General features: G+C 40.1%; 1 gene segment (V, D, J or C); it reads left to right on the plus strand.

Moving 5' to 3' along the window:
- Positions 1 to 6,476: 6,476 nt before the first annotated feature.
- LOC129658608 (T cell receptor gamma constant 1-like) lies at positions 6,477 to 23,289 on the plus strand. The segment is given in 7 exon segments: positions 6,477 to 6,519; positions 6,669 to 6,986; positions 13,419 to 13,469; positions 17,550 to 17,879; positions 20,761 to 20,820; positions 21,658 to 21,711; positions 23,147 to 23,289. Coding segments are annotated over 7 exon segments (999 nt in total).
- Positions 23,290 to 24,547: the final 1,258 nt, after the last annotated feature.

The following is a 24,547-nucleotide window of genomic DNA, read 5'->3' on the forward strand; positions in this document are numbered from 1 at the left end:
TTAAAATGTTAAGTATGGGAGTGGACCCGGTCTTTACAAGGATGTATCTTGCCTGAGGACAGTGTTATCTTAAAATGTAAATTATGGGAGTAGGTCTGATGAGGTCTTTACAACCTCCAGACATTCTTTGGATTATATAACCTCATTGTTAACACTAGCAAGCGGGTACTCTTTCTGCCCCCTTCTGATGCCTATGTCAGAAGCTTTCTCTATCTCCTTTATACTTTAATAAAACTTTATTACACAAAAGCTCTGAGCGATCAAGCCTCGTCTCTGGCCCCGGATTGAATTCTTCTCCTCCGGGGGCCAAGAATCCCGGTGTCTTCGAGTGATTCAACAACAACCTTTCACCAATCTTCATTACAGTATCCATCAAAAATTTTGGATAATATCTTTGCATGGATCTAAAATCAATCAAAAAACTCTAAAAAATACACCAACTAACCTTGCTTGAGCCACTGTATTTACCTTTCTTCCTCTTTAACATTATGCTTTTGCTTTCTCTGAATCTTTTATAGCAAATATGAGTGTACGTATGAATATATATGCATGTATACATACTCTAACTTCCCTCTTTGTACTCAAAGGTAGTATTCAGCATATATTGTTTTGAACTTCTCTGTACTTACACAACCTAGAGCTCTTTTTCTGCAAATGTACAGAGATGCTTGAATAGCTAGATTAATATATAATAATTTATAAAATAATTTCCCCTCATAATACACTATTATCTTACACATTTTGCTATTATTTTTAAAATGCTGAAATCATAATAGTGTTTTATATCATGAAGACTGTGTGTATTTGTCATTTTCATGGGGAAAAAAAGTGAAAGTTCAGTGGAAAGAATCTGCCTGCCAAAGCAGGAGACTCAGGTTCAATCCCTGGGTAGGGAAAATCTCCTGGAGAAGGATATGGCAACCCACTCCAGTATTCTTGCCTGGGAAATCCCGTGAACAGAGGAGTCTGTTGGACTGCAGTCCATGGGGTCGCAAAAAGTCAGCCATGACTTAGCAACCAACTTTCACTTCACTTTTTTTTCTCCATTCACAAAGTATATGAATGTCGGGAGAGTGTTGTGAAATGTGGGATTTTGCTAATTGGACAAGTGAAAATAGATAAAACCTAATCTACTCAACTCCTTGCCCTTTAGTCGCTGAGGTGTGTCTGACACTTTTGGGACCCTATGGACTGTAGCCCTCCAGGCTCCTCTGCCCATGGGATTATCCTGGCAAGAATATTGGAGTGGGTTGCTATTTTCTCCTCCAGGGGATCTTCCCAACCCAAGGATGGAACTTGGGGTCTCCTGCACTGGCAGATGGATTCTTTACCGCTGAGCCACTTGGGAAGTCCAGATCAACTCCTTGGTTCTTAGGAATTTTATCAGACTTCTTTAGACAAAATATGTGGCCCTGGTCTTAGAGATTTGGAACTACTTATTCACTGTGAAAAAAACAGTGTATTTAAGTGTAGAAGGCAAGAAACGGAAACGTGCAAATCACTGAAAGTTTTATGCAGCTGATGTCACAGTGAGGGCCCTGCTGGGCATGTCTCCTGTGGTTTCCAACTTCTCAGCAACCTCCTGCCCCAACTTGCCCTGGACGGCCCTGGCCTGGGAGGGGCAGAGAGGGAAGGGTAGTGGGGCTGGGGGTGACAGTCTGTGTGGCAGCAGCGGGGGGTTGATATGCTGATGTGTTGATCGGGTTTCATTTTCTCAGGCTTCGTTGTTCACCTGCTCTGTTGAATGTGGTTGATTCATGGAAAATGCTCAAACTGGCCTCTACTGGTTGGGACTGTGCAAGGAAACGAGAACAGTTAAACCACAGCCAACTTTGCTCATTTTCAAAGGGTCACAGCTAATGGAAGAAAAGATCCTTCTGCAAGCACATGTGATTGTTATCAAACACACTCTAGACTGTGTGACCCGAATTCCTCATTATTTCTTTGTATAGTTCCTCTGATGAGCTCCTACATGAGTTGGGAACTTTATGCTCAGGATGTTCATATCTGCATTTTTGTCTATGCTCATGACCCTGAAGAAAGGAGCAGACAGGACTCCTTGCAGCACTAAGATCATCCCTGACTTTCCACCAGCCACCTAGGATCTTCCATGATTTGTGATTTTCTGAGGCTGCTACTTCTTGGTTTCATTTTTCTCTGTGTAGACTAGGTGACACAAGACCCAATCTTTGAACCAAGCTTCATGGACAGATGTGACATGCTTGGTTCCTCACAACAACAGAGATTTGGAGGCCCGATCTGACCTGTGCAATTGAGTCTGTCATGTACTAAGTCATGTAAATTCTCTAAAAGGGAAAAAATGATTTCATAGTCAATCTGAGCAAGGCTTACTAGGGGCACTAACATCAGGTGACAATGTAATGGGTGAATGACAGAGGGCTGCTCAGACACAGGCATGAAGAGCAGGTGTCCCACCCCCTCCCCGCCCAGCAGGCCCAGGATGGAAGTCCATGTCCTGGATTCCATCTGTCCAGTCTCAGAGGGAAGCAGGGCTCCACTGCTGAGGTCATGGCTTCAGCTCTCACATTCTGACCTCAGGGCGCATTCAAGTCACATCCTTCATTCCTCTTGGTCTCTGCTCTGAGAGTCAACATCTAGGGAGCCTTGCCCTCCTAGGAGGACTGGCCACATCTAACTGGTACAGCCAGTGTCAGGGGTGGAGTCCCTTCTCAGGTTAAAGTCACATCCTGACGCCCAGCTCAGGCCCCATCTGTGGTGGTGCTGTGGACACGAGTCCACTCCTGACTCAGGACGAATCATTGTGCTGACACTACTGAGTTCTTGAGGTTTGAGTCCAAGGCCAGACTCGGCATGTTCTCCATGTAAGGAGCTCTCCCTGCCTAGACCCCATCCTCCCAGGGAGCCTCTGTCTGCATTTCTGTCCTGTGGCCATTCTTAGACCAAGCGTGGATGGAGTTGATCAGATCCGCATAAATGACCAGTTTCCACCCGAGCCAGACCATTTCCTTCATTACTTGAATGACAGTACATAATGAAAGGAAACTGACAGACACGCTGCCTTCCCATGAAGCATTGCATTGAATATTTCTGTTTTACAAAGGCAACTCAAAATATAATTGAGTTCATCTGAATTCAAACTAGCTAAACACAAGGGAAAATGATTTCATAGTGTGGGTTCAAAATAAGAGTACTCAGACTACCTTAGGGGCTACATCTGTAAGAAAACTATTATTTCATGATACACAATACAGAATGCCTGGTACCTTTTATATATATTCAAAACCCATCATGTCTTCTTGTTGTGATCCCAGTCCTTCAGGCCAAATACATAATGCAAAATAAGAAAAACAAAACTAATTATTTTGATATTTCAATATTACTACTTTTCACAATAGTACAAATAGTGCATGTGCATGAACTAAAAACCTGAGAAGAAATGTAAGGTGTTGAAAAACATAAAAAGAAATCTGAGACATGAAACAAGAATTACCTTCTGCAAATCAAAACAGAAAGAGATTTTGCTTACAAATAAATGCTACTCGAATTTACTAAGAGGTTTTTTGATCAGGAAAACAACACAAAACTTTTCTCCAACTTTTCATTAAGAGATCACTCAGTCTGACTGAATATAAGATGTATCTTAACATTATCTTACCAGCCACAGTCAGGTGTATGTATATATGTGTGGATATGATACCATGTCTGTGAATCAATAAATTCTTTACTAGCCATTCACTAACATCAGCAGTGGGTGTCCTCATTTCAACTTTCAAAAAGGAGACACCATCTTCAGTTTTTTCCCTTCTGCTGACTTTCAATTACGTTTTTAAAAATAATTAATAATTTTTTTATTGAAGGATAATTGCTTTACAGAATTTTGCTCTTTTCTGTTAAACCTCAACATGAATCAGCCACAGGTATACATATAATCACTCCCTTTTGGAACTCCCTCAATTATGGTTTTTTTTCATGCTTAAAAAGACAGAACCCCAAAAAATTTGAGATGCAATGTGAAAAGCAAAAAGCTACGTTTTACTCTGTATTTTTATAGCAGTTTATGTATCAAACATGAGGCATGAGATAGACACTGAAGAGATCAAGGATGAAGTCACCCAAGAATTTAAAGTATTTTAAAACAGGATCATACTCTTCACATGCCCACATTTTTGCTTTATGTCTGAACACTGTTTTGGAAAAGAGGCCAGAGTGTCTTGGGAACCATGCATTCAGGGCAGGGCTCCTGTTTGCTGCAACTGGCTGCTTCTGCCGGCTTGCTTGCTCCTATGCCTGCTGCTCAGATATTCCATTCAACCCACTACTTTTCTCTCTTTTTTAAAAACATATTTTAAAAATAAAATATTATATTATCTCAGTTATACAAGATAGAAATTTGATATTTTATATATATTGAAATGGTCATCACATTAAGTCAATATCCTTCACTGTATATAGTTACAGATTATTTTTTTCTTATAAGGTAAAATTGTAAGATCTACTCTTTCCCTTCTTGGTTAAATATTTAAGCAGAGTTATGCTTACTCCTTGGAAGAAAAGTTATGACCAACCTAGATAGTATATTGAAAAGCAGAGACATTACTTTGCCAACATAGGTTCGTCTAGTCAAGGCTATGCTTTTTCCTGTGGTCATGTATGGATGTGAGAGTTGGACTGTGAAGAAGGCTGAGCACCGAAGAATTGATGCTTTTGAACTGTAGTGTTGGACAAGACTCTTGAGAGTCCCTTGGACTGCAAGGAGATACAACCAGTCCATTCTGAAGGAGATCAGCCCTGGGATTTCTTTGGAAGGAACGAGGCTAAAGCTGAAACTTCAGTAGTTTGGCCACCTCATGCGAAGGGTTGACTCATTAGAAAAGACTCTGATGGTGGGAGGGATTGTGAGCAGGAGGAGAAGGGGACGACAGAGGATGAGATGGGTGGATGGCATCACTGACTCAATGGACGTAAGTTTGAGTGAACTCTGGGAGATGGTGATGGACAGGGAGGCCTGGCGTGCTGTTATTCATGGGGTTGTAAAGAGTCAGACACGACTGAGCAACTAAATTGAACTGAACTGTTTTTATAATTGACTGTATGTTTATATGCTCATGTTTGTGAGACTGAAATATTTTCGTTCATGTTTGGAAGGGACTGAACAATATTATCTGACCTGGATGCACATGGATTCCATCTTCTGTAGCTGGACCACATCTGTCATCTAAGAAGCTCCAAAACACTCCAGTAGAGTGCTGTAAATCCACCACATAATTAGAGCACAAAATGGTAGTTATCTCTCTCTCTCTCTCTCTCTCTCTATATATATATATATACACATACAACACACATATATACTATATGTATATATATATACACACACATATATACCACACCTAGTTTATCTGTCCATCTGGTTTTGGGCACTTAGGTCGTTTTTGTGTCTTGGTTGTTATAAACAATGAACATAGAGGTGCTGGTATCTCTTAGTATTTTTTTTCCTATGGATAAACTCTCAGAAGTGAAATTGCTGGATCATGTGGTAGTTCTATTTCTAACTTGTGGAGGAAGCTCCATACTGGTTTCCATAGTGACTACACCAGTTTACATTCCCAATAACGGTGCACAAGGCTTCTCTTTTCTCCACATCTTTAACACTTGTTATTTCCAGCCTTGTTGATATTAGCCATTCTGACAGGAGTGAGGTGAAATCTCATTGTTGTTTTGATTTGCATTTCCCTGAATTTCAGATAAACAAAATATATATTTTTAGTTTAAGTTTGTTCCAAATATTGCAAAGCTCCTTGATTTATTTATTTTTGTTTTTTTGAGAAACGTGGAAACCCAATGTGAGGTGGCTTTTTACTTAGGGATGAACATACACTAACAAAATGATTCGTAACGCAGACACACACACATATATCCCTTTACTGCTGCTACTGCTACTGCTAAGTCATTTCAGTTGTGTCCGACTCTGAGAGTCAAATGCAGACCAACATTATAACCTTAATTTTAATAAAGCAGGTTCAGTTCTTATTGGATTTGCTGTTTGTTGTCTCAAAGTTTGCTTATATGTATAAGAGGAAAGGTAGCTCGGGGAAGGACTATAGACGTTTCATCACTGGAGAAGACCATGGCAGCAGCATTAATACTGAAACCTTGAACTGCAGGGAACTTAGCCTGATTCAGGTCTGCTCACTCCACTAGGCAACAGGCAAGTTTTGTCCGTGTTTTTCCATCTACCCCTCACCTGATCCCTCTGCTTGCAGTTCTGAGCTTTCAGAGCTCAGGCTTCTCTTCTTCTGTCGGGGAGGTGGCTGCTCCCAGCCTGCCACAGGGGGCCCTCAAGAAAGCGGTTGGTGTGAAGAGGCGGGGCTCCTCCGTGGGCCTCCCCCAGCACCCACCCCTTCTGGGCTCAGCCTGGTGGTCTTTAAGAGAGATCCTCACTAACTCCCCTGCCCGTCACATCTGCTGGGAACCCCAGTCTCACTATTGTCCCAGCCATGCTGCGGGCCCCAGTGCTGCTTCTGGTGTTCCTGGCTCTTGGTGAGTGTGTTGCCTGGATGCTCCTGGGATTTTTCTGTATTTTTTGGCAATGGTGTGTATATGTGTGTGTGGTGTGTGTGTGTGGGGGGTCATACTAAGAAATGCTGTTTCCTCTTCCTCAAGATTTTTTGTTGCTTTTCCCATTGCAGTCACTCAGGGATCTTCCAACATGGAAGGCGACAGGATGTCAATCACCAGGGCAGCTGGGTCCTCTGCTGTAATCCCTTGTGATCTTCCTACACAAAACAAGCAATATATCCACTGGTACAAATTCCAGGAGGGAACAGTACCCCGACGCCTTCTCTACTATGATGTCTCCTACTCAAAGGTTGTGCTGGAACCAGGAATCAGTCCAGGGAAATACCATGGCTATGAAGGCACAGACAAGATGTATAAATTTGTAATCTCAAATCTTCAAGAAAGTGATTCTGGCGTGTACCGCTGCGCTGTCTGGGAGAAGCACATTGGTTCAGCCCTCCTTTACACTGCACTGAAATTTTGCTTGTCACTGCCAAAAAACAGCCCGGATACACAGGATAGACCAACCCCTGCCTCACTTCCTGCTGTCAATGCCAATTCTCTTTACTCTGAACAAAGTGAAATCCTGAGCTCATCGCCCATCCCCCACCTTTAATATTCAATTGTCACTCACCCCTCCCCACCAAAGCCACAGTTTTTTCTAAAAGCAGGCTTCCATCTTCACGCCTCAGACAAGCAACTGTCAGGCTTCATCTTCTTTTAGCTCACCTAGGAGCTGCTGGAGCCTATTCAACCTCCTCTTTAGGAGACAGGGCACCTAGGATTGATCTCTTAAGGGAAGTATTTAGGAGAGCATGGAAAGTTTGGGAACCTCACTGTGGTTCAGTGTTTAAGAATCTGCCTTGGAATGCAGGGTACTTGTGTTCTGGAGCAACTACATCTGCATGTTTTGAAGACCCTGTTCCACAACTAGAAGTTCCTGTGCCACAAGGGAAGACCCCACACCATGCAACAGAGATCCTGAATGTCGCAACTAAGATCTGATGCAGAAAGTAAATAAGTTTTTAAAAAATAATAAAATAAAAATCACAAATGTAAAAAATAATGAAAAGCTTAACTATACTGAATCATTTATCTGATCATTATCCAGAGAAATGGCTGGGAATGAAGCATCTTCAATATTCAGGAGTATGAAGAGTAAGAAAAGAGGAAAATGAAAATTTGGACTTCCTGAACCTCAAGCTAGTATCATATTTCTCTTGGACAAACTGATATTTTCCTCATATAACCAATCAGGGCATGGCTGACATAGTGAAAGTGTAGGAAAACAGTGATTTCTGTAACAATGTCAACTATTGTACTCTTCTTCCACTTTCTTTTGAATTCAGCCCACAACCAGAACTGTTCTGCATTAAACAAGTCAAGCCAGGGGTTCTTTCCACCCCTACCCTCTACATTAACATGGCCAAGTCCCAAACTGGAATGAGATTTATCAGATTATTTTTTTCTCAATAATTCATTGTAAAGAATGCTTTGGGTGAACAATTAGACAATGAATAGTATCTCTTTCAGCTGAAAAGTCACACATGAAAGGAGTATGGCTTTTTTATTGGGCTAGATTTAAGGACCTGAAATTCCTGGTGGCTCAGCGGTAAAGAATCCACCTGTCATTAAGGAGCTGCAGGAGACCTGGGTTCGATCCCTGGGTTGGAAAGATCCCCTGAAGGAGAGCACGGCAACTCACTCCAGTGTTTTTGCCTGGAGAATCCCATGGACAGAGAAGCTTGGTGGGCTTCAATCCATTGGGTCACAAAGAGTCGGACACAACTGAAGCAACTTAGCACGAACAGAAATGTTAGATTCACATGTATGTGATCTCCTGTGTGTTGGATCCTCCAAATTTCTATCAGAGGAGTGTTTCTTAAACTGTGGTCCGTGGACCACTTGCAGCAGAAGCACGTGAGTTGGGATAATAGTGCTAGTTCTAGGTGGCACCCAACACCATGAATACAAACATAGGAATGAAGGCTGAAAATGTGCATTTTTCAATAAACTCCATAGCTGATTCTTATTCAAGTTGGTTTTTAAGGACTGCTGTCCTGGTGGTAACAGATAAAGTGACACACTTCTCTCTGAAATGGACAGGTTCCCAGCCTAACACAGAAATGCATTCCAGAATGGTACTCATGGGCTTGTTCCTAACCCAAAACCTTCCTGTCTTGTTGCACCCTGGATACTCCTGCTTTCCCTGGTCATCATATTTTTGCTTGAGAATCCCACAACCACAGGTCAAGTTTCAGGTTCTTCTTATTTCTGTAATTGCAGGGAAGAAGGAATTGGATAGTAAACAAACCAACTTTAACTTGGTCTCTTGTATCAGGGACCATGAGTTTTAACTATTTTATGACTTTAAAAAAGACTGAAGCATAAACTTATTGTCATTTATATTTTTCTAATATTGTGTAGGTTTTGTTCTGCATATTTATTTCCCTGATCTACTTTACATTGAAATTTTGTGTATTGGGAAAATGTAGAGAATTGTCTGCAGAGGGATTTTTTATGCAATGAATTTTTCCTGACTTCTGAGTTCTAGGAATTGTTTTTCAAGGCAAAAAGACATGACAAATCTCTTGAGCAACAGAAAATCATCAAGATGAAACACTAGATGCCCTTTGATTACTGCATTTGGGGTTGCACTGCCCCATCTACCCTCTTGGGAAAGACAGAAATATTCTTCACAGGTTATGGAAAAGGGTAAATGATTTCCTGCTCAATCATGGGGACTGAAATGAGAGGTTGGTTTGACTGGAGTTCTTCACTGGAATTCTTTTGGACACACTCCAGACCTCACTGTTAGCAGCCTGAGAGAAGCTCATAAATGAAAAACCTTTAGTGGTGAGAACCTGAAGTTTAGGGTGTATGATGGCAAGGAGGTAATTGTGCCCGAGCTGGGAGACGATAGGTTCATGGAGGAAGTGGCCGCCATATTGAAAAAAAATTCAAAAGTGAATCAAGGATTTTTGGAGGCATCTGTACAAAGTCTTATGGACTTATTGTGTGCAGTTCAAAAATTGTGATGAAGCATGTCCCTTTCCACATCAAATGCCCATTTTTTTTTCTAATATACATAGATGCCCCCACACAGGACACACAGTTACCCTGTTCAACATTCTCAGATTTAATCTCTCCCTCAAATAAAGGGTTGTAATAAGTGTTCCCACCTTGCAGGGTTTGTGGACAATTCATTGGGTCAATCCATGTAAAGAACTTAGACCCATGCTTGTCACACAGTACGAGTTCAATAACTGTTAGTGCTTGTAACTGTTATCTGTGGCCTGGCTTCTATGTAAAGAATATACAGATGAAGCAGACAGGAGTCTTCCTCTCAGGAGCCACTTGCTGTCCAGACAGTTGAAGACAAAACTGCAGTCTTGGCTGAGATGGCCCCATTACCCTGTGCTTCCTCTGTGGCTACTGGGAATACTTGGCAATGGCTGAGCAAGTAATTTCCAGACCTGAACTTGACCTCATTTTTATGACTTAGGTACTATCATATCCTCCCCCACCCCTAAGGCATGGTGAACTTGGGATTCAGAGAAACTCTGTAGCATCCAAAATCACAAAGGCATTAATATCAGAAGAGACGCAGTTTGAAGCCAAGTATAAATGTCATTTAAACTTATGCTTTTCCCTACACTCTACCCAGAACCAATAAGAAGTAATGAAAGAATAAAGAAGAGAAGTGGGGGAGTCAGGGTGATCTGTATATTCACAGAGATGCAGCATGTGTTCTTGCAAATGTATCCAGGTAGGAAATTGATCCTCTGATGAAAATGGTTGGAACAGAAAGAATTCCCATCTTTGGATAAAACAGGATTAAGCAATATAACAGCTCACATATTTAGAAAATAATGATAGGAGTTGCACTGTGTTATTTACTATGTACCTCAAAGGAAATATCAAATTAAGCTAATGATTTGTTCATTTCCTCTAGTCAGAAATTAATGGACCATTGAGAATGCTTTGTGGAGCCAGAAGATCCAAGTTAATATGTAGCCGAAAAGTGAGAGGGTCTATATATGTCATACTTGGCATGGTTGAACCAATAAGAAGGATCAGTAAATAGCTGCTGTAGTTACGTTTTCTATACTGAAGGGACAAATATTTGTAAAATAGCAGCCTGAATTTTTGATCATCCTCTATTGGGTTGGCACAGGAAAAATAGAATATTTACACCCAGCTCCTAACTTGCCCCTGATTGCTGTGAGACGGGTAGGAACTTCCCTGAAGGACAAGGATGTGTGTGGCTGCCCCACAACCTTGACCATGAAGCTTCACCACACAGAAGGTGTCCCAGGATGTTAAAACATCTTTTTCTTTACTTTCAACCTTGCTAATGGTCATTTTATTTATCTCATGAATTCCTTAGAAGCTCTGACAAACCTGCTAATATTTATTGCACCAGCCCTTCTATGCATCCCCACTGTCACTACAGTGACCTGGGTCCTCAGAGGCCTCTCAGTGGCTCATGGCGACCATCCGTGAAACGTGTCTGCTTCCCCGGGATTGCTCCCCTGACAACCAACCTTCCTGCTATTTTTCTTTCTAAAGCACAGATCTGATCAAATCACTTTCCTGCCTATCACCGTCAGTATCTCCTCATCATTCATTCTTTTCTAAAAATATACATTTGAAAATGCTGTAAAAATTGCTCACATTCCTACTTCTTAAAAAATAACTATTAAGTAAGGATGTCTCCTGTTCTCTTTCTATTTGAAGTTTCTCTACTCAAGGAGTCAATTAGTCTCTTACTTGTTCCTTTTAACTCACATCTCTCAGTTCAGTTCAGTCACTCAGACATGCCTGACTCTTTGTGACCCCATGGACTGCAGCACACCTGGTTTCCCTGTCCATCACCAACTTCTGGAGCTCGCTCAAACTCATGTCCATCGAGTTGGTGATGCCATCCAACCATCTCATCCTCTGTTGTCCTCTTCTCTTCCTGCCTTCAATCTTTCCCAGCATCAGGGTCTTTTCCAGTGAGTCAGTTCTTCACATATGGTGGCCAAAGTATTGGAGCTTCATATCTCTAGACATTTTTTAATATGAACTTCACTTATATTGTGTTTGATAGAAAACTATTTCTGTTTTCCCAACAGATAATCAATCATCCTAATCTAGTTTTAAGATAATCTCTTTGTTTCCCTACAATTTAAAAATGACTTACCATATTTTTATATCAACATATACTTGGAGTATTTGCTAGAGGATTTCTGTTTCATTTATATCTCAATATTCATACACCATTATCATGTTATGTCAGTAACTTTGCAATAAAGGTTTAGATCTGTTAGGCTAAATGTCTATTCAATATTATACTTAATCATATTTAATGTTATTTAACTTGCTAACCCTGAACCCTTATACCATAGAACAAAAAATGAAATATTTTCTTAATTCTCATAAGAATTATAGTAACTTCATAAATGTGAATTTAGGAAAGATCAGTGTCTTTATGATATTTAGTTTTTCTTATACAAATATGATATGTCTCTTTATTTATTCAGGTTTAATTTTATGGCCTTTATAAAACCTTATACTCTTTCTTCTTATAGCTCTAGAATTTTCTTATGAATTTGACAAATGATTTTATAACTCTTTACTTACTCTTTTGCATTTTATTGGTAAAACTTTCATGGGTTTGGAAAAATAGGCAACTCCTAAAGCTCCTGATAATTTGATTCATGGTCTAGAATAAGGAAAAACAGAGTACAAGGTACCAGAGGGGTACTGAGTGGTACCTCAGATACCACTGAGATCTCAATAGGTCCAAATGGTATTTGACAACTCAAAGTATTAATACTATTAACTTAATTTTCAATTAAGAAAAGCTTTCTAAACAAAATGTTCATCCAGATCTCTGGTCTTCTTCTGTGTATTAAGGGCTCAGCTACTATGAATGGACAGTTGTCACTGTGACCTATTTTCATTCTCAGGGCAAAGGCACTGCTTGGTGATAGGACTTAGGCCAGGGCCAACCAGCTGGATCTGGCATGGACAGAGGGATACTCGATCTGTCTTGTGTGGGTCCTGGGGGATGGACAGCTCATGCGTGCCAGAGGAGCACCCAGATGCCTCTGACAACCTTTTTTTACCCTGATCCAAGATGAGTATCTCCAGATTACGAAACAGTCTCCAAGAGTCTTCTTACAACATATCAGATAAATGAATATTGTTTTCAGGTTTTAGTTTCAATAAGGAATCTATTATTTCAAAGGACAGAAAATTCTACAAATTTCTTCTTGTATCCTAGGGAGGGGGGGAACTCATCACAGAACTTATTTTCTCATCTTGTGTTGCCATGGTAAAGAATGTTACCCAGTGAATGGAGAACTTTGCTCACATTTTATAAGTACACTTGTGATGGAGTATTTACATTTTCAGTGACTGAAGAGTTTCCTCCTTTCAACAATATAGCCCTAAATCCCTAAGGGAGAGGTTCTGGTGTTTGTGAGAACAGAAGGGTCTTTCTTTGATGCAAACTCTGAGCAGTTTCAACAGAGTTGAACACCTGGAAATTAAAAAAAAAAAAAGGCTTAATTCTTTGAATACTATTACTGGAAATTTAGGAAGGCAGGTGGTTAACCCGTTGGTGGTGAACTCTTCTTTTCCTGTTTTTATTCCTTTCATCTTTCATCAGTGCCTTCAATGATTTCTCCTCCATGGAAAGCAGATATTTGGGTCCATTTGTCTGAGGAAAACTAATAAAACATCAGATACCATAAAACCTATGTGTAAGGATTTTCAAAAGAATCCATAAGATCAAATTTCCAGTACAAAATTTTTAACTTGCAGTCATGATATGAAGTTAGCAGAAGGCTAAGATTATTGTAGGAGCTTCAACCAGTGTGATAGTGCAGGCTGGAAGAAGATATTTGGAAAACCAACTGAGCTCATAGTAGCTCCTCCTGGTAAGTAATGTTTTTCTCTTTTTTGCCTTAGTTATGGGAAAGTGACAGGTATTTTTGTAGAGAAAACAATCTGTGTTGTGTGTTAAGTCGCTTCAGTCATGTCCGCCTCTTTGCGACCCTGTGGACTGTAGCCTGCCAGGCTCCTCTGTCGATGGGATTCCACAGGCAAAAATTCTGAAGTGGGTTGCCATTTCCTTCCCCAGGGTATCTTCTTGACCCAAGGATCTAAAGTATTCACTTTATCTAACTGCCACATGCTTGGTCTTAGCATATGAACAATAATTCTGCAGGTCGCTGAATATGGAAACTCAACTATTTTGTAAATGATTTATTCTCTCCTCAAAAACAGAATGGAATTTTTCTTTTAAAATACACACACACAAACATAAACCATTAAAATAGACTCAGACTAGATAGTAAAATGGAGATAGTAAAAATGGAGAAGGAAATGGCAACCCACTCCAGTGTTCTTGCCTGGAGAATCCCAGGGACGGGGGAGCCTGGTGGGCTGCCGTCAATGGGGTCGCACAGAGTCGGACACAATTGAAGCGTCTTAGCAGCAGATAGTAAAATATTTGAGGATCATGTCTTTTTTATTGTTTCATTTATGTGTCAATATTCTTACACCATTAACATATTATGTCATTACATTGGTATAAGCTATTGATTAAATTTCCTTTTCTTCTAGACAATCTATTAAGTGAGAATCACTTTTCTTAATTATTTCTTCTCTACAGTTTGAGATAAAACACAGTGTCCTTGTCTCCCAATATTTTACAAAACTACATTATCGGTTTTCATCCCATCCCTAAAATCGGTACATAAAAATTATTATAGTAAATGGCTATAGAACATAGATAAATCCCATTTCTTATTACTGTAGCTTCTTAGAGGGAGGCTGAGATAAGTTGAAATGTATGTAGTTACATCTCTTGTTACATTGCCTGGATATGGATCAGTTTCATGGAATTTGTGAGCTCAATGAGCCCTGTCTTCCCTAGTGGCTCAGGTGGTAAAGAATCTGCCCGTGATGCTGGAAACCCAGGTTTGATCCCTGGGTGAAGAAGATACCCTGGAGAAGGGAATGGCTACCCACTCTAGCATTCTTGTTTGGAGAATTTCATGGACAGAGGAACCTGGTGGGCTACAGTCCCTGGGGTTGTAAAAAGTCAGACCTGACCAAGAGACTTTTACTCCCTCACTTATGAGCCATGTCAGCTCCAAAGTCCATGAAAACAGTTTACATGGTTGAACATCCTCATCTGCCCATTCTCTCAGCATTTATTTATTGAGGACAGTTTCTGTGTTGGATGCTGGAGATAAAAGAGTAAGCTAGACAAAGATAGAGCGAGTCCCAACAGTCAAACAGTTTCTATTCTACCAGATGAGCTTTATAGATTCTGCCATGATTAGGACTCATGTTCTATGATCCGTGGCTGCTAGACAGACAGCAGATCTTGGATTGATGGGCTTGTTTCTTTCTCAATTGATGTAATATTTATAGCTTATAAAACTCATATATTTTATCTGGTGGAAGAATTTAATGAAATGTCCTTACCTTAAGTCATCTCACTAAAGAGAATTTTAGTATCAGCTGCTATTTACTGAGAATCAGACAGCATAAGAAGTTTCAGTGTTGTATCTCATTCCTCAGCAGGAATCATCTTATTCCTAGTTCATATATAAGGACACTGAGGTTTTAAGAAGCTCAGTTACTAGCCTACAGTCACCTAACAAGATTCATTGCAAAGTTTAGGATTCAATAGGGATTTGTCTATTCCAAAGTACATGATCTGGACTGTTATTGATGTTACAAACATTTAAGTCATGTTTTTATATCCTGAGTATTTACAGTATCCTCACCTGAAAAATCCCATGGTCAGAGGAGCCTGGCAGGCTGCAGTCCAAAGGGTCTCAAAGAGTCAGACACAACTGAATGACTAAGCACTCAGCCTCACCTTTTAAACGACTACTTTAATTGACTACTTAGTAGCTTCTAATTTGCTTTACTCTCATTTGTGAAAACAATGCTTCTGTTCCTCTTTGGTAATGAAAGACATATTTACTCTAAGTGACACTCTTGACCAGGAACTGACTTTACACTGAAAACACTTTTTGAAAGGATATTTAAAAAGATTCAGGCAAAATAGTGAAAAAAGATGCAACTCTACTCCCAATGGATGTGAGATGCAGACAGAGGTAATCCAAGCAGCCCAGAGAGAGCAGGGACAGTTCTTCAGTTCTTGGCACATTCTTACCTTATGTGGTTTGCTGAAAGTCACCTCTGTGTCACCGTAGCAGGGTGAACTTCTCCATATATTTATGTAAATATTGAAAAAAGTTGGACAGAAATTCAAAACAGACACAATTCTCTATGTCTTGCATCTATCTCACAGAACTAGGATTGGCAACCCCTTTATCTGATTCCTCATGCTCTGTTGGAGTTGCTGCTGCTGCTGCTGCTAAGTCACTTCAGTCATGTCCGACTCTGTGCGACCCCATAGACGGCAGCCCACCAGGCTCCCCCGTCCCTGGGATTCTCCAGGCAAGAACACTGGAATGGGTTGCCATTTCCTTCTCCAATGCATGAAGGTGAAAAATGAAAGTGAAGTCGTTCAGTCGTGTCCGACTCTTTGCGACCCCATGGACTGCAGCCTACCAGGCTCCTCCATCCATGGAATTTTCCAGGCAAGAGTACTGGAGTGGGGTGCCATTGCCTTAGAACTTACTAAATTATCAAAATCCAAGGCAGAAAAAGAAACATGCTGTTTGTCATTTTACATAAGTTGCTTGCTTCCAAACTTGATTTGAGAACTCCGGGAGTTGGTGATGGACAGGGAGGCCTGGTGTGCTGCGATTCATGGGGTCGCAAAGAGTCGGACACGACTGAGCGACTGAACTGAACTGAACTGTAGAATGTTTAGGAAAAAATGGGAATGTGAAAGGGGATTAGATGTGGAAATCTTAGGAAGAATTTTAGAACAAATCCCTGTTTGTAAAAGACAGCATGGAAAAACACTGTGCAAGGAACCTAATAGGATTTGTCTTGTGTACATGTGGACTACTACTAAGGATTCATGTATAAAGTGTGCAGTCATCTTGAAAGTGTTTGGCCCAATGTTTAAATTTGTTATTACAAGTAAGTTTTGTGAGTTGACATATTTCCTTTCCTGATGTGGAAGAGTGTTTTCAAAGAACCTGGGCTTTGGAATCAGGTTGACTTGGAACTTCAGGTGTACCACTTATGCTTATGTGAATTTGGGCAATTATTTTCTGGCCTCAGTCTCTAATCCATAAAGTGGGATAATAATGTATACCCAGTACGGGTTGTATGAAAACTGAATGAGATAATGCGTAGCTATCATATTTGGTACATTGTCTTGGCAGATGATAGGGAATGTATATATGTACCTACACTCAATTCAAATGTTAAGGGAGAATTTTTTGCAGTAGGGAGTTGTTTGCAGACAAGAACGCAGACTGAACAAAAATTCTCCAGAAAATACAGCTGTACTATTAACTCCTCAAATGGAAAGTTATCTTACTGTCCACTCACACACACAAAATTGAATTTGGAGATATTTGTCTCTCTTTAGCATACTTTTTCTCACTTGACAAGAAAAATGAGTTATCAATATGTTTTTTAATATGCCCTATAGAGACATTTTCATAGTTACCTGGTGTCCCTCAACCCATTCCCACCACGCATTCCCATTCACCCTAAAATAGTCTCCATTATAACAGAATAAAATAGATTTTTAAACAATAAATGTGTTCATGAAGGCTGGAAGCCTTGATATGGGGCAGTTAAAAGTCATACCCCATTGTAACATGTGGAGAAAGAACAAATGTCAAGGTTAATCCAGCCTCTGTTACATATTAGCTGGGACTTTAAGTTTTATGATGTCTTGAACCTCTCTTCCCATTGAAAACAAGAACAATAAAACACACCTCACCACCTTCTGTGGATGAACAACCAGGCTATCTTCCTCTTACCACTTGCTAGGTTGTTCCAAATAACACCAACATTTGTGTTTGTGTAATAACTCTTTGTAATTACTGTTTCATTTTCTCCTACAGATAGAGACCTTGATATAGACATGTCCCCCAAGCCCACTATGTTTCTTCCTTCGATTACTGAAATCAAGCGTGATAATACTGGAACATATCTTTGTCTTCTGGAGAACTTTTTCCCTCATGTTATTAAGGTTTATTGGAGAGAAAAAAGAGGCAACAGAGTTTTGCCATCCCAGCAGGGAAATACCATGAAGACTGCTGACACATACATGAAGTTCAGCTGGCTGACCGTGTCTGGAGACTCCAAGGATAAAGAACACATGTGTATCGTCAAACATGAGAAAAATAAAAGAGGAGATAATCAAGAGATTCTTTTTCCGACAGTGAATGAAGGTATGTGAATAGAAATATAAGTATAACCTCCTAGAACAATTTTTCAAAGGGATACTCCACATCTTCTGTCAAGCATTAATGAAAAACAAATGCAAAACTTTCTTAAATTTCAAGCTATTTCCTTACAGAATAAAAAAAAAAAAAAGTGTAGTGTTTGAAATAAAAAAGAAAGAGAAAAGTTCACTTAAACTTTATCAGCCTTGGTTTCATCATCCAAAATATTAAGGTCATAATAAAGTATTTTGGGGTTGTTATATGGTTTAAATCAAACAACATGTATGGAAGTACCTAACAATTTAGCACACTATAAGCACACAAAAAGAGATTCCACTGTTGAAGATCTTAGTTTATTAGGAAGTAAGAATAACTGTATGTCTTTTATGAGTGTTCTATTCATCAAAGTCATCTAACTTCAATCTTGCTTTACTCAAACTGTAGTCCAGAAACAAGTCTTAACATCAAATTGATGTTCTTATGTGTGAGCCAGATTGCAGATCAACAGAAATCAGAGTAACTTGGCTACTGTACATTTATTATGGTCCATGGTGTTAGGTTTTTAAGATTTGGATTTTTTTATATATCACTTGGAGTAGAATTTTGTGATTAAAGATGGGGTGAGGCTAGAGCACACAGACTTACTTGCATTCTACATAATGAGTGTATTTCTTGCCATTGGAAAATGCCTCACACCAACTTTCATTGCAGCCTAGCACGTTACGTGCCAGGCCTGAAGGGAGTGTGAATGAACACACTCAGGTGAATTACTGTCCTTTCCATAATTACTCAAAAGTCCTAAGTCACTTAGAGTCCTGCATATAAACACACTGACTAAAGGTTCCAGAGGGCTCATATGAAGGAATCAGAAGCCCTTTTAAACAGTGGGGAAAAAGCCCATAACAGCATGTGCAGCCAGTTTTGCTGTGTGCCTGTCTGAATTTCTTTCTTTTTTTTTTTTCAGTCTGAATTTCTGAAATAAGTCTTTATCTTCTCTGACCCTTAGTTTGTGCCATCATCAAATTAGGTCCAAACATTTGCTTTGGTCTTTTCTTAGAGCTGTGAAGAGCAAATGAAATAATGTCAGTGAAAACACTTGCTTTAGATAACATGATGTAGATGTATTTATTCATAGATTCATTGTATTTTTATATCCTTTCCTAAAACCCTTTAAAAGTGGGATTACAAAATAGCCCTAAAAGTTTGCTTTACCGTAAGAAAAAGAAGGGAAGCAAACATACAAAATGCTATTTTAATATAACGATGGGCTTAATTGTCTTTATATTTCAATTTTTCTGGTGATCAGGGAAAAATAAGAATTAAAATAAGTTTCATGGTGATGATTATCGTAAAGGAAACAAATTTCAGTTTATAATGTGTTTCATTTGGCACTTAATTGACTATGTGATGTTTCCCATTGACTACTCATGGCAGCAAAGCTAACGAGGGTGTTTCTATTAATGCCATTTTACAGCAAATTTCTAAGGAGGAACCAAAATGACTACTGTGACTGTTTTATTCCATCCAGCAAACTATTATATATGCAAATAAATATTTCACTTACATGTATGCCTTTTTAACTGGAGAAGGGAATGGCAACCCACTCTAGTATTCTTGCCTGGAGAGTCCCATGGACAGAGGAGCCTGGTGGGCTACAAGTCCATGGGGTCACAAAGAGTCAGACATGACTGAGTGGCTAACACTTTGACGCCTTTCTAAAAATTGTAAATAAACCCAACTCTCACCCCAGGTTTTTTTATTTTTTAAGAAATTGTCTTTTCTTTTTTAATAATTTCATTTCTTTATTTATGGCTGTGCTGGGTCTGTGTTGTCGTGCATGGGCTTTTCTCTAGTTGTAGTGAGCGGGGGTTACTCTTCCTTGTAGTGCGCAGGCTTCTCATTGTGGCATCTTCTCTTGTTGTGGAGTGTGGGCTCTAGGGAGCGCAGGCTCAGTAGGTGTGGTGCACGGGCTCAGTTGCTCCACAGTGTGTGGAATCTTCCTAGACCAGGGATCGAACCCATGCCCCTTGCATTGGCAGGCAGATTCCTATCCACTGCTCCACCAGGGACGTCCTCCCCTTAGTTAGAGGACTATAAATGTGATTTGGCCTATTTTTCAGTCCTCAAAAGAATTGCTCCTGTAATAAAATCATCATTGCTAAAAATATTTAAGAAAGGAAGCTATTTTTGGTGTGGAATTCTGTTTTCTGTCTATAGATTAATTTTTCTGCATTTCTATGGATTATGTCAACAAAGTACTTTTTGCAGCTTTGTCTCATTTAATCTCTCTCAACGATCCTTAGAGTTCTGGCTCTGCCATCACTGATATGACTCTAAACGAGTTACTTACCATCTAATTCTTACTTACTCCTTTGTAACATGGAATCCTCCAAAATACACCTCACTCCAGTGTCAGTGGGGGATTAAATGACGTATTGCATGTGCAGTATGTAAGCGAGTGCCTGGCACAGTAATAATCACTCAGTGGCTATTAGCCTTATTAGTATTGTTTTCTTTATTCCCACACCTACCACAACTGCAAGAGTATCGGATGCTGGAGATATGAGTGATATAGAAAAGTGTGGCTGGATTTTTATTTTTCCTTGATGGGAAATTTGCTGGAGCCAGACTCCTTCAAATAAGAGATTCTGTTTTATTTTCTGAGATTGGATGAATTTATTTTGATGCTGAACTGATGTACTGAATTACATAGAATCAGACCAACTCTTCCTGGATTGTAGGGCTCATATTTTTTAATGAATGTTTCTTTCTCAGCAAATTATCTACTTATATATGTGTGTTTTAATAACACATATATAAACACAAATGCACATTGCCAAATAACAGGCGTGAAAATTTGACTGATAATTGTTCTCATTTCTTGTAGTTGTCTCTTCAGTTGTCACTACTACTAAACCTCCAAATGATGGTTTGAAGGATAAAAGTGGTAAGTTTTTGTACACGTTTGCCTTTATGTCATGCTTCAGTCTTTTTTTTCCTTCTTATCCCACATCTCCTGCATCTCCTCCATTGCTTTCTGATGAATTTCCCGTTTGAAGTCTATCTGGCTTAAAGTAAAAAGACCAATTACCTGCAATTGTGGGGCTCATCATTGTTATACTTTTAATGACTCCTCTTCTGTCAGGAGAATATATTCTATCAGGAGAATATGTATATGTGTACAGACATATAGACACACACACATATATGTACAGACATATAGACAGACTAAAATAATAGGCAGGGATAATATATATATATATGACTTCCCAATATAAGGAATCTGCTTGTAATGTGGGAGACCTGAGTTTGATCCCTGGGTCAACAAGATACCCTGGTGACGGAAATAGCAATCCACTCCAGTATTCTTGCCTGGAAAATCCCATGAACAGAGAAGCCTGGTGGGCTATAGTTAATGGGGTCAGTACAGTTGGGCATGACTTGGTGACTAAACCACAACCATGGCTTCCCAGGTGGCCCAGTGGTAGGGAATCCACCTGCCAGTGCAGGAAATGCAGGAGATCTGGGAGATGTGGGTTCAATCCCTGGGTCGGGAAGAGCCCCTGGAGGAGAAAATAGCAACCCACTCTAGTATTCTTTCCAGAAGAATCTCACGGACAAGGAATCTGACAGGCTACAATCCATGGGGTAGCAAAGAATTGGACAGGACTCAGCAATGGAGCATGCACATAGATGTCTATATGCACATACATATGCACATACATATCACACTGTCAAAAATAGATATACACAATCAACTAATACTTGCTCTCCTTTCTTCTAGAAAAACAAGTCCCTGTTGTAAATTCTACAAAAGCATGTCTGAAAGATGAAAACAGTAAGTTTTTGTTTAGTTTTGCTGTATGTCAGCTATAGCACTTTTTTCCACCATATAAAATTAACTTTTGAACTTACTTGGTTTAATGTAAAAAAAGCTATACTGTTGGGATTTGCAGAAATAGACTGAGTGGTATTTTAAGTAAATCTATCATCATTTCTCGGGCTTGGTGGCTCAGTGGTAAAGAATCTGCCTGCCAATGTAGGAGACATAGATTCAACCCCTGGGTTGGGTAGATCCCCTGGAAAAGGAAGTGGCCACCCACTCCAGTATTCTTGCCTGGGAAATCCCATGGACAGAGGAGCCTGGTGGGCTACAGTCCACGGAGTCTCAAAAGAGTTGGACACGACTTACCCACTAAACGTTATCATTTCCTAGGGGTCATCTTAGCACAATAAATGCTGGTTTTGGTGTGAGATGACTCTAAATTAGAAGCTGTCATGATAGACTCTGAACTATTTACACAGTGGATTTCATTTGTTAGTGTGGCTTTTGTGTCTAATTACCAGGGAAACATGATATGTCTTTGTGTCTAGTATTTTGATTGTGCTGGTAGTTAATACGTGAAATGAATTACACGTATTCATTACTTACTGAAATCTTCTTATATGGAAGGTATTGTGCTGTATCTTGCATGCATTTTCTGTGAATGCAATGTTCTCTTTACTAAACCACACTATCCACCCTCTGTGAACACCAGAAAACTTCAAGGACTGTCACTTTTGTAGGAATCTCACTAATGCACAACATATAATGGCTCAGATGCTTCCAAGTCAGCAATTCCACTTGATGTTTATGCTAAGACTTTTCCTGTCTGGAGTATTTATCGCATATGGAGATGCAGGACTCCAGAGCAGTTAAGAATGTGTTCTTTACAGTCAGATTGCTGGGAATGAAATACGGTTTCTGGTATTTTCTAAATGTGTGACATCTGGCAAATTCGTTCTCTCCATTCACAGTTGACTTGTAAAATGGAAATGAAAATAACAATCTTATGAATTATTGTGAAATGAAGTAAGATTAGAGCTTTGCTTGCAAAGCTCTCAGAATAAATGCCTGGTATTTGGGGTTAATGAAGATTAGCTGTTTTTATTACTTAGAGACATAGTGAGGGCAAAGAAAATGCTAAAATCTGTCAAAAATTCTTTTTTCCCACTGCACTAATTCATTAAAAACACAAACTTACTTTTTAATCTTTAGAAAGATTCTAAGTGAACGTAGCAGAAGTTGTCGATTGGCTTGAACTTTGAGTTGGATTCTGAGTAGTTCTGGTGGTGGCATGATGGTAGTGGTGGTCCTTGTTGACTGTGGGGATTGCTGATGCTGGGGTGTCACTTTATAATCGGTCCTCAGAAAGAAATAACTGTGACCTCCTCCCATCACTGTGTACTGACCTTTCAAAAGAACGGGCAACTAATCAAAGGACTTCTCCTAGATACCCTGCAGCTGCACCTCATGAACACCTCTGCCTATTACACATACCTCTTCCTCCTCAGTACGAGCACGGTCTACCTTGTCATCATCACCTCCTGTGTGTTCAGGAGAACAGGCGTCTGTGGCATTCAGAAGAGCTCGTGATAGAGGGCCCCCATTAGAGGATCAACGTTCCTTCATCATCTATGGTCTCTAAAAGCTCTGCACAGAATCTAGCCTGGTTTTTATTCTGGATTTGGGTTATTTCAATTCATGTGTTATTTTTATATTATGTCTTTATTTTGTAAGAGTTTTTCAAACCATTGGGCAAACAGTTTGACTCTGTAACAAGAAATTCTGCCATTACCCAGGGCCAGGACCCAGGGTGGGTCCGGAGAGCCTCTCCCCTCACTGTCCCCACAACCTCATCAGCTCCTTGGGCTCCTGAGTCTTCACGCCTTCTCAGCGCACACAGTGGGCAGCTCCCCGCCTCTTCCCTCAGCGCCTCCCCCAGATCCTGACCCTGACCCTCCCTGCCACACACCCTGGGGCTGCCAGCTTTGCTACTTGAATTCTGTATTCTATTTCATAATAGATGAGGTTAATAAAAAGAAAAACTAAAAAGTCCATTTTTGTCTGTGTGTACTTTAATTTTATGAAATCTAAGTAAGGTAAAAGACAGCATGACAACTGAGCTATCAAATTCAGCCCTGGTTATAATAATGATCAACAACACATTTCTAAGCCTTTCCCTGGGATGGTGGTTATGGTGCTTTCCTTGGGGCACTGGCCCCAAGAGGATCCATAGTCAAAGAACGGTGCTTGGGTTCTTTCTCTTTTAAAGTCAGCGGATTCAAACTTATTGGTTTGGGACCTTTCCGTGGTGACTGACACTCAGCATGACTTTCACAGTGTGTGCTCAGATCTGTGCTAGGGTCTCATAAGCACTGCCTCCTGATCCTCATATTAATCCCACGAGAACTGCCCCAACACCAGAGGGGCATCAGGTAGAGGAGAAGCATGCAGACTCTAATCCCTGAGGGCCTGCATTTGAACCCTGGGTCTGTGTTAGCATCTGTGTGACCCCAGGCAGTGATTTGAACTCTCTGCATGATGAAGTTACAATGCCCTGTCTCCTGGAGCAGGTGAAGTAGATAAGTTCATGACGCGTGGTCCACGCAAACCCTAAGCAACATTAGCATCTACTGTTGGTAGCTCTACTGTAGAATCCGTAGATTTCAAAATTACGCAAATGCGCTGAGAATTTTCTCTAATCTCATTCCCCATGGACAGTTTAGATGTAGATGGAACAGGGATTCAGTTGCTACAGCTCACCCAGATAATTCCATTAATCCTCTAAGCACCCTTGGAGGAAGGTACAGTTAGAGGCCCCAGTTTTCAGATGAGAGAAGTTATCTGCTCA

The sequence above is a fragment of the Bubalus kerabau genome, chromosome 8 (assembly GCF_029407905.1).
Source record: "Bubalus kerabau isolate K-KA32 ecotype Philippines breed swamp buffalo chromosome 8, PCC_UOA_SB_1v2, whole genome shotgun sequence".
NCBI classification, from domain to species: domain Eukaryota; kingdom Metazoa; phylum Chordata; class Mammalia; order Artiodactyla; family Bovidae; genus Bubalus; species Bubalus kerabau.